Source organism: Lactuca serriola, chromosome 7 (assembly GCF_051521515.1).
Source record: "Lactuca serriola cultivar US96UC23 chromosome 7, Lser_US96UC23_V15, whole genome shotgun sequence".
NCBI classification, from domain to species: Eukaryota; Viridiplantae; Streptophyta; class Magnoliopsida; order Asterales; family Asteraceae; genus Lactuca; species Lactuca serriola.
In genome coordinates, this window is record NC_136414.1 from 85,016,805 (window position 1) to 85,028,572 (window position 11,768).

The following is an 11,768-nucleotide window of genomic DNA, read 5'->3' on the forward strand; positions in this document are numbered from 1 at the left end:
TAAAACAAAACCATTCGTTTCCTTCTTATGAACGATGGCTCGACAATCGACGTAAACTTGCGAAGGGAATACGACACTGAAGCTGAAGTCCTGAACCGTCATCACAATTCTCTGTTTCTCACTATCGCACGGAATGGAATTAAAAAACTACATAACATATTATAATGATTTGTATTGCTATTATATATGTACTTGTTAATTGTATGGAGTATTTTCCTACCCGATTCTTTACTAAACCAACCAACATATAAAAAAAAATTATCAATAAGTGTCATTTAAGAAATTTTCGGGTATACCCGATAATTACCCGACCCGACCTCAAACCCAAAAACCTGAATTACAAAATAGGTCGGGTATCGGGTATTATTTTCTTAAGGAAATATCCGTTCTACCCGACCCGTTCTACCCGAAACCCGAAAATTTTACCCGTTCGACACCCCTACGTATAACATGGGACATGAAGAACATGAGAGACATATCCCCAATAAAGTTGGTTTATTTCGTTGTGATTGTATTCTCTATCATGTTAGATCAAAGAAAATATAGTAAAATAATAATTTAAAATTTATAAAAGCATAGATTTTATAGAAACTTTTTTAAATATTTGATTTTGATTGGAAAAGTCTTGCTTTATTTTCAAAAACCCATTAAATACTTAAAATAAAATAAAAATTGCAGACATCAATGGTTAAAATCTCTGATATGAAAACTTATCTGTTTTTTTACCCTTTTTTCAAGAAAAATATGTTTTTTTTTCCTAAACATGAAAGAATTTCAAGGATATATTTTCTCAATAACTTTTTTAAGTGTAATAACATTTAACACAAACATAATATCTTTTTTTTTTCAAAAAGCAAAAAAGAAGATGTACTAAGTTCAAATGTGTGAAAAAATAGAGGTGTGGTGTATGATGCTCGAAATCAGTTTGTGGATGAGATTTACATTTCTTTTGTTGAAGTAGGATTCTCTACCTTTCCTTTTACACTTTCACTTCTTCATTTTTTGAAGTTCTCCAATAAAAACATTCGTTTACTTATTTTATTTAAATATAAATTATGAAGTCATTTTCTGCAATATCAGTAGGATGGACGGTCGTGCCACCGCCGGATATAACATTTCCGTCGTCTTCTTCATATTTTGGCCGTGAATTTAGATTAACATCCCATGTCCACTCTCTGGTACTTCTACTCTTTCTCCTCCTTAAAAGTTTGTTGTTCTTTTACTTAATATGCTTATGAGATAAATCTTTCTATGTAGTTAGTAAAAGAATTAGAAGTTGCCTTCTATTAAGTCCATCGTTTTTATCTTATTAAAGTTATATAATTAGGTATTTTTATAGTATCTCTATGCTCCAGTTTAAAAATGAAGGGAAACGTATTTAGTTGTGTTGTTGAGTTGGAAGAAAATGTAGTGGAAGTTGTGTTCCTAACTCTTAAGTTGAAAGAGGAAAAAAGAAAAAAAATCATTTTTTTTTTACATTCTTGTCATTTATTTGAGAGAAAATGAGTTGTGGCAGGGACTAAAATGTAATTTCAACACACTCCCCCTCCTAATCCGCCTAGAAAGATGGATTTAAACACTATTTTACATTTTTAAAAGAAATTAAAGGAAGTAGTTTTTTTCATATAAAAAAAGAAAGAAAGAAATGAAAGGAAGTAAATAGAAGTTTCTTTTCTTTTCTTTTCCATTCCTTAGCTTCCACTTTCTTTTCCTCTTATTTCTCTCCCAATTATACCAAAAGTGAGAGGAAATATTTGATAAAAAATATACATTTTCTTTCCCTCCAAATCATTTATTTTCTTTTCCTTCTTTAAATTAAACTCAAGAACATATTTCCTTTCCTTTCTTTTCTTTTCTTCCCTTTAGAAACCCCCATTTTCTCCCATTTTGCTCCCTTCCCCTCATTAAAAAACACTCAAAAACACACTTTTCCTTCTATTTTCTTTCTTAAAAAAAAAACTCAAGAAAAGGATGTTAAAGAAAACTCAAGAACACAATTTCTTTTGGATTGCTTTCCTTCTCCTCCTCAAATGGACTCAAGAACAGGGCTAAAATGAACTACATAAACCATCGTCTCATCAAAATTAAATTCGTAATTTATATTTCATGATGTTTGCATAATCTTATAACTTTACTTCACGTCCAAAAAAGAAAACATCAACAAGTTATAGTTGCGCGCATTTAATCATATCAACTTCTAATATACTAAAAACTAAACAGATTGGGGATAGATTAGTCATTTCAAACCGCAATGCATCTTGCTTTGTAGTGCAAAGATCATCTAACTCAACAGGTACTCTCATCTCTTTACTTTTATTTAAACCCAAGCAAAATATACACAAATGAACCAAATTACAGACAAACTGATTACACACATCCAAAAACCATTGAAATTTAAGAAGTGAGATGGATCTAAATTGGAAACAATCGAAAAACCTAAACACCATATATGGTTCATGCGACACAACGCTTCATTTGAAAAGGAACTCCGAAATAATGTCCTTTAATATAACTTTCATACATGATTTTCAAATGCTCGATCGTGAAACAGAATAATTGCACACATGCATGATTCCAGAAGCACTAGTATACATGCAGCTGCAAATGATTTCAACTTTTGAAACGAATTTTTATAAATACTTGAATATATTTTAGCTACTGAAAGAACAGAGAAAGGGGAACATGAAAGATCACCTGAAAAAGATGAAGGTGTTTCATATACGTTAGATGAAGCAATTTCCAGCATAGGGTTTGGGAAGTTCCAGTTTATCGTGCTTGCATATGCTGGACTGGGTTGGGTGGCGGAAGCCATGGAGATGATGCTTTTGTCCTTCGTCGGACCGGCCATTCAACCGGAATGGGGACTTTCTTCCGGCGAAGAGAGCTTCATTTCAACTGTTGCTTTCGCTGGCATGCTTGTGGGGGCATATTTGTGGGGCGTCGTTTCAGATAACTATGGAAGAAAGTAAGTTTAATTAATTAGTACTCAGTTTTTCGGGATTTATCTTTTTGAAAACATGAATATTTACTTCGCTTTTGGCTTTACAAGGAAGGGTTTCCTTGGTGCATCCATACTAACAACAGGAGCTGGATTTTTGAGTGCTTTCGCCCCAAACTACACATCATTATTGATTCTTCGTTGCTTCATTGGCATTGGTCTAGGGTGTGGACATGTATTTACATCATGGTTTCTAGAGTTCGTTCCAACTCAAAAAAGAGGAACATGGATGGTTGTTTTTGCAACATTTTGGACTGTTGGAACCATTATTGAGGCTTCACTCGGATGGGTATGTTATATCTCGTCATTTAGGTGATCTTTGTTTTGTTCTTTTGAAGCGTATATGTCTGAAGTCTGCGAACCACATCTGCAACTCTCTATAGCAGAAGAGGTGGACCAAATGACTATAACATTTAATAAAAAGTCTGTTTGTTTTTTAACATTTGCAGACTGCTGTAGTAAGTTAAATTAACATGTGAAGAGGTTTGAAGCAGTTGGTCTACTGTTGCGCCACGCATCACACGCGCAACAGTTTTTAAGTTAGAAGTCTTCTGAAAAACAAACAACTGCGAAGGGCCAAGTGCTGCGCGACACACCAATAAGTGGTCCGAAATAGTTTTTTTTAGAAAAAAACAAACAAACAGCACCTTAATTGACATACTCCACCAGTCATATGGACCTACTAAATCACATTGTTTATTAAATTAATAGAACACTTACTTAACAACAAGAAGGTGAGAATAGTAAGTGAGTTCTCTAGTCTCCTTATTTGAGATCCACGCCTCCAAACCCTCACCTTTTCAGATTTGCGGCTTATGTTTTCCTTGCTAATTAATAACATGATCAAATCAAGTAAGATCGCTAAATTTATGATCATAAGTTAAGTTTTACGTACTAATACATTCTTTTAAATGATATTGTATTGCAGTCGATCATGCCTAGATTTGGTTGGAGATGGCTACTCGGTCTATCTGCTTTTCCATCTCTGCTTGTGTTATTGTTTTATGGTAATGTACCCGAGTCACCAAGGTACCTTTGCATGAAAGACAGATTGACTGAGGCACGTGATGTTTTAGAGAGAGGATCAACACTCAATCAACGTGAACTTCCCATTGGCATGCTAGTGTCCGATCAAATAAATAAAGCTGATCATAACGAGTTTCATTCGTTAGAAACCTTGGATGATCATAGAACTACTGTGTCGTCGATATCCATGCTACTATCACCTAAGTTGATAAAGACAACACTTCCGTTATGGGCCTTGTACTTTGGAAATACATTTTCTTATTATGGTATTGTGCTTCTGACTTCACAATTGAGCATTTCTAATAGCGAATGTGGTAATGTGATTGCTTCGCAGTTGGAAAGTATCCAGGATTCGAGTCTCTACACGAATGTGTTTGTAACTAGCTTGGCAGGTATATATATACCTCTGTTTTGACTTTGTTTTCGTTCATTGATTGCAATAAAATGCCCACAAAAAAATATGTTAAGAACCAAAAGAAATAAATAGTGTCACTAATTCCCAATGCTAGATATGAGAATATATGTCTTGTTAAATGGAAATGTTAAGGTGGATTTTGATGATATCGTTGCCATGCACTATAATAATGTTTTAGGGACGGGGAACCAAATGTTCTTCACCAAACTGATTATTATTTTATTGAGGGGAATAGGAAACCTATATTTTTATAATTGTTTAGGCAATGATGTTTCATGTTTTTTTTAATATATAGAAAAAAGTTTAATTAGACGAAATATGAAATCATGAAAAATATTGTTTCATGCTAACTTGCTAAGACCAAATAAGGAGCATTTTACTTGCGACATATTTGATCAAATGAAACGTGATTATATAGTGAATGTAGTTGCATATATAGTTTGTAAAAAAAGTTAAATATTGTTTTATAAATTACTTATACTGAATTTTAAATTTTATTCAAGTAAATAATTAGCGAGAAAGTTTACTTACCATTCATGTTATTATTGTCGCAAATGTCTGATAAACAATGTTTTAAAAACCGGTTTGAACCAGTCGGTCGAACCGGTTGAACCGGAGATAGAACGGTCCAACTATTACCGGTTTTATATCGATTTCTGAACCAGATTGAACCGGCCAGTTTTTAGAAAAACCGGTCAAAATAAACCGGTTAAACCGAATAAAAACACATGGGAAAGAACCATTTTCATAATAAACTCTGGTAATTTTTTTTAAATCTATTTAGTTTTCTCTAAATAAAAAAATATGGTAAATGTTATAAAGTTTTTTGATGTGTTTGTATTCATCTAATACTATATTTTGTTTCAGTATTATATTTTATTTTCTTTTTGACGTATATAGATTGATATAAAACACTAAATTTATGGTTATATGTTATTTTAATGTATTTGAATTGACCACAACTTATTTTTATGTATATTTTTAATATTTGAACTAGTAACGTAAAATGCATGATTTATATATGTATATATTTGTAGGAAAATAGGAAAAAAGATGAAAATTATAAAAACCGGTTGACCCGGCAGTCGAACCGGTTGAACCGGGAACCCGTCACCATACTGGTTCAACTAAAAAACCGGGTTTTAAAACAGCTAATTAAATCTTTGGGCTTTTATTTCAGAACTCCCCGGGCTTGGTTTGGCAGCCATCATATTAGACAGACTAGGTCGTAAGATCTCGATGAAAATTATGTTCCTTGCGGGATTCATTCTACTTCTACCACTTATTGTTCATCAAAATCAAATAATGACTACAACATTTCTATTTGGAGCTCGTATGTTCATCTCCACAAGCTTCATTGTCGCTTGTATCTACGCCCCAGAGGTATATATACCATGTTCTGCTTTGTTTCTTTTATACTTAATGAATTTAATAGGAAGATAACTTAACTATAAACGAATTGTTTATTTTATTTTATTTAATATCAATAGAACAACTTAATAGAGAAATTCAGGAAAATGCCCACTAATCCTAATTTTTTACAAATTTGTTCATATTTTTTTGCCTTTTTCTCATGTGTCGTCGTTTTCTCAAATATTATTTAAACATCATTATCTAAAGAGCATATAGGCGATGTTTTCTTTTTTTACTTTGATTTAACTTGACATGACGTAACTAGGAAAAATGTATATTTAATGGAGAAAGATTTGTTTAATAGAAAAATGAGGTTTTCCCCTTTCAAACCTAATGTTTTTAAATTTGTTCTCATTTGTTTTATTTGGTGTTGTCGTTTTATGTAATGCTTATAAACATCATTTATCTAAACAATACTTAACTGTTTAAAAAAATAGCAACATACACTCTATTTTTATTTGTTTTGGTTTTGTAGGTATATCCAACAAACTTAAGGGCAAGAGGAGTTGGAATAGCAACGGCTATAGGTCGAACCGGTGGCATGGTGTGCCCGATTATAGCAATTGGACTGGTTGCAAATTGCAACCAAACACTCGCAATTATGTTGTTTGAGGTTGCTATACTTGTTTCAGGACTTAGTGTTGTTATGCTTCCATTTGAAACCAAAGGGATGGAATTAATTGATGATGTGGAACAATCTAGCAATATATGAAAAGAAAAATATTTTATTTTTTTTTATATGTTTTGGCTATTTAAGGTATTAAGAGAAAAAATTAATCGTTAGTTGTTCGAGGTGAGCCATTAACAATCTTGAGGAATAGGGTTTGTTTTTTCTAGTTTGTGAAAAACAAACTTATTGTTTAATAAATCGTAACAAATGGTTTGTAACTCCATGATATCACATGTATTAGAAAGATATATCACTCTTAAATCATATGGTAGACAAAGGTGTAGAATTAATAGTAGGATTAACCATTTGGTGCTTGTGTTTGTCGGTCTAAAAAAGTTGTATGTGGATGTTTTTTTTAATGGATATACTAATAACACTTACATTATATATGAGAGTTTCTTGTAACTTAATGTAAAAAAGAATATTCTAATGGATAAAGTCATATAAATAAGGCTTTCTATGGTACAAAGATTTTCATCATTTATTTGCTTTTCTTTTTCTTTCATATATTGTCATTTAACATAAATGGTATTACGAATGGATGTCCAAACGTCGTTTCTTAACCACACAAGCAACAACTTAAAGTCTCAAACTACATCAACCAAACGATGTTAACTCACTAGCAACTTAAATGTTTCACATAATATGTGCTCTCTTATTGTCTCGTGTTGACAATATTAAACAAAACTGACCCCCACATATACTGCTACGTTATAATTTATTGATAGGGTTTTGCAAGCATTAATATGATTTGGACTAATCAAAGTTATATATTTTATACACATGCCAATCATAGATGTGTTACTTAAACTTGTGGTTATCGTTCATATATGGTGTTGGTAATAAAAAAAAAAGGAAATTGTTACGAAAGTCTCAATATTTTCGAAAATATTACGCTTTAACTCCAAGTTTTTTTTTTAACATGAAAGTCCTGATTATTTTATTTTGGCTCAAATTAACAAAAAAATCATTTTTTTTCTTTTAACAAGAAATGACATTATCGTGTTCTTACAAATAATCAGGACTTTTATGTTCATATAAAAAAATTTGAAACTAAAGTGTAATTTTTCCGAAAATATCAGGACTTTTCTAACAATTTCCCTAAAAAGAAAACCACCAAACGCTTAACTATCGTTGCTGAAAAAAAATACTCCCCGTTAGTCTTTGTACAATTATTTTCTCAAATACTATTTTTGAAATATCTTTACTAATCTAACTTTATTTATTTTTCCTTTTATTTCCAGATTGGTGCCTTATGAAAGAAAAGATTGTACAGGGCAGACTTTTGTAATTGATGAAAAATAAGGGGTAAAACATAACACATTAACACCACGAGATAAATAGGATACAACTAGCTATATAGCACATCAATGTTTCATATTCAATCCAGATAAATACAATTCGCTCAAACTACACCCCAAGGTTTCAGAAACATTCATCCACATCCCTCTACTTTCACACTTTCCATTAATTAAAATTAAACTACCTTCTTAAATATCTACCCAAACATCAAACATCAAACATCCCCAAAATTTCAATCTTCCACCAAAGTTTCACCAAAAAAGTCAAACTCACAATAGTAAAAACATAACCAATCCAAGAAGGAACGACCAAATCGACTGAAATGACCGATTTGCCCCTCCATAATACGGCTCAATCATAATATTAAACTGGCATGTCCCCTTAGATGGATCCTCTTTCGTTATCGTCGAAACATTCGGAAACTTGCAGGCTTCATCGGCTTGATCATTCTTCTGATAATAACTGTTAAAAGCATAAGAAACATTCCCTCTTGCATCCAAATCACCACAAGAAGTTCCATATCCAAGACTCGTGCAATCCCCAAGAGCACAAGCGTAACTCACCGATTGTGCAATCGATGGATCATCTAATCTCGCCGAATCCTTCATCACACACCATTTCTTCTGTAAATACTTCACCCCATTCGCCGGAATCAAAGCTCCGGCATTGTTCATTCCAAGGTTCAACGCGTATTTCGGTTGCCCATCGTAAGAAAAAACCCCCCAATGTCTTTCAAAGTTCCCCGGTTGGATACTTTTCTCATCTTCATCGATTAAACTAAACAGATAAGCATCAATCGGACCTGTTCTCAATGGCGTCCCTTTATTTCCGGCAATATGACTCATGAACCCTTGCATAAACCTTTGCGCTAATTGATTATTGGCGTTTCGATCTCCGTCGCTCGGCCACCCAATTTCACCCACTATGATTCCCATATTTGTGAATCCGTTCTTTTGTAGGGCCCACACGAGGGTATCGTAGTTGGCATCGAACATATTTGTGTAGGTGGTGCCGCCGTCGTTCACCGGAGCTGCGTTTCCGTCGAAGAACGCGTATTCCACTGGAAAATTGGAGTCGATGTAGAGGCTTATGAAGGGGTAGATGTTGACAGTGAATGGAGATCCGTTTTCGTTGAGGAATTTGGTGAGTTGGATCATGAAATCGTGAATGTCTGTTCGGAAATCGCCGCTTGATGGAACACCGGTTGAGCTTTCATAGACGTCGGCGTTTTGGGGGACGGTGACTTTGACTTTGGGGCCGAGGCCGGCTTTTATGAGCGCCGCCTGGATGTTTTGGAGCGCCGGCAAGGTGGTTTTTAGAAACGTTCCGTTGTATGTTGACAAGAATGGTTCGTTTCCTACTGCAACATATCTGTAAAGAAAACCTCAAATCAAGAAATTTTGCTTAATTGCTTAATTGGTGATTAAATTTAAATCATATAATTTTTGAAAAAAAAAATAATTGTTTGTGGAATCCACTAATTATCTTTTTCTTAATCTCTTCTTTTGGTTTTGATATTTATCTTGATCTAATAGATATAGAAAAAGAAAAAGCAGAAGATATTTGATTTCTCTTGATTTAATCATAGAAGCATTTTTATTGATTTAGCTATTGAACCATAAAACCATTAAATACAATGATCAAGAAAATGGTAAAAATACATGGATTTTTTTTTTTTTTTTTTTTTTTGTATATTGATCTTTTTCAAAATCGAGTAACATGGAAAATTGGTTTTTATAAACAGTGGAAATGACTATAAATGTTTAATTAGTACGTAAAATAGTTAAGTGATTAAATGAAAAAAAAAATCACAAAAACAAACTTATGCTTTTGGATAGTTGGTCATGACAATTATTACAATGTTTGCAAATCCATAGAAATGAATTATGTTAAAAATGAAAAAAAAAACTTATGTTTTAGGTAATGACGCAATTATCACAATGTTTGCAAATCCATAGAAATGAATTGTGTTTAAAAAAAAAACCCGACGATAACAAATAGGTTTACAGAAGATTTTTGGTACTTTCAACACAAATCTTGGCAAAACAAAACGTGAACAAATAACGGTTAAAATAACTGAATAGATGTTTGCAAGAAATAGCAATGTCCTTTAATTTATTTGTTTATTATACCATCATACTTTTATTTCCTATACAACATTGTACATTGAAATATCTACCAAATTATAACAATGGTAATCCAAATACCAAATTATATCAAAATATAATGTTCCAATAAGAATTAAAAAATGTAATAAGAAATATAAAAAGTAAATGTACAATGTTATAATTGTGTCCTATAGTACAATATCTTCAGTCTTCAGATTTCAACAAATATAGTACAACTTATTTTGTCATGATATGAATCCAACATAATAGACAAATTCTCATTAAATCGTCCTTAACCCTATTCAACCCATGAAACACATGTGCACAAAGGCTCCCAAAGTTAAAATACGAAAGTCGATTATTGTGATAAATGTGAGATTCCCTAACTAATTTAATAACTTTAACCACTTAATTATTAGTTATCAAAAGTCACAAAATTGCTTTGAAAACAAACCACCAAACATCCCGAAAAGAGCAATGAGACATTCTGACAAGACACGATCACATGACACAATGCATTTGACATGCAATGGACGGGATCGAGACTAGTTCTCATATCTAATTTGAAAAGACCAAAATACCCTCCACCACTTTTCATTCCGATCACACAAAATAGTAACTTTTCCGGTGACAAACAGTAAATGAACATAATTTAGATTTTAGATTCACTAATCAAGAACAAGCAACATAACAATTGCACCTAGGGTTAACTAAAATCATAACCAAAAACAAGAATCAACGAAATACTAACCTTATATTAACATTATTGTTGATATGATCGGAGACATTTTTCGAAACCCATTTTTCAGCAGCTTTCATACTACTTGCCATGGTAGCAAGCATGTCGTTAGGAATTCCAACCATAACTTCAATTCCAGACTTACCCAAAGCTTTTAGCGCACCATAATCGGCATCAAACAGCTTCACCTTTTGGATTCCGTTATCTGTCAGCATCTTCACCACCGTTTCCGGCGGCAGTGGGTGAGACGACTGCGTTCCCCAATTTGCCCCAATTCCGTTCACTGATTCCAACGAACATAGGAATGGAATCGTGACTAGAGATATCAGCCATAGTTGAAAAAACCCCATTGAAATTCTCACCGGTTATGCTTTATGCAACCCCAAAGATTATTTATAGCGAAAATCTTAAAGGGTGCTTTTTTTTTAACTTTCTTGGAAAAGAGAATCCAAATTCAAAAAAAAACACAAATCAAGATTGGATTATTAGGGTACTCCAATGGGGGTAGTGCTTGTACAATCAATACCCACAAAAAAAAATGAACCAGAAAGGGCAAAATAAAATAAGGAGATTATAAAGTTCAGAATATAAGGACAAGAAGAAGGGTAACGAGTGCAAAGATTTGGAGATGAAGATGGAGAGAAAAGAGAAAAAATAAAAGGAAAATTAGAGAACAGAGTAGGGAGGTAGGGGGACTCTGGTTAGAAACTAGAAAGAGACTTCATCGTTTAACCAAGAAACAAGAATGGATATAAAACATAAAGTTTATTTACAAGATTATTTTTTTTTTTTCAAAAAAGATTCATTTCTTGTATTATTTCTAGTAAATTGTAGAAGATGATCTCATGGTTTAGTAGAATTCGTAGTTGTCAACTTTTGAAATATTTATCGGTGGCATCCTTATAGTTTCATTCTTTACGGTTTTGATCCTTATCCAGAATAATTATCTTTTAACATTTTTAATAGGAAAACTGAATAATATAACTACTATAAATAATAGTATCTTTGACAAAAATAACTATTATCAAAAACTTAGTCCTGTTGGTTACATAATATCTATAGTTTACAAAAATAAAATGTTTAGTTTCTAATTTTTT

At 32.6% G+C, this 11,768-nt stretch overlaps 2 protein-coding genes across 2 annotated transcripts; one reads left to right on the top strand and one right to left on the bottom strand.

Moving 5' to 3' along the window:
* Positions 1–977: 977 nt before the first annotated feature.
* LOC145061243 (organic cation/carnitine transporter 7-like) lies at positions 978–6,590 on the top strand. The gene is made up of 7 exons (XM_079008674.1): positions 978–1,178; positions 2,221–2,293; positions 2,656–2,965; positions 3,050–3,287; positions 3,927–4,416; positions 5,620–5,822; positions 6,328–6,590. Exons 1-7 carry the CDS (start codon positions 1,056–1,058, stop codon positions 6,562–6,564), a joined length of 1,674 nt encoding a protein of 557 aa, XP_078864800.1. The 5' UTR covers positions 978–1,055; the 3' UTR covers positions 6,565–6,590.
* A 1,269-nt stretch (positions 6,591–7,859) lies between these two features.
* On the bottom strand, positions 7,860–11,424 carry LOC145061667 (O-Glycosyl hydrolases family 17 protein). Its single transcript, XM_079009203.1, has 2 exons — positions 10,684–11,424; positions 7,860–9,195 (listed from the first exon to the last, which is right to left on the bottom strand). The coding sequence occupies exons 1-2, from the start codon at positions 11,019–11,021 to the stop codon at positions 8,094–8,096; spliced, it is 1,440 nt and encodes a 479-aa protein (XP_078865329.1). The 5' UTR covers positions 11,022–11,424; the 3' UTR covers positions 7,860–8,093.
* Between the last annotated feature and the right edge of the window lie 344 nt (positions 11,425–11,768).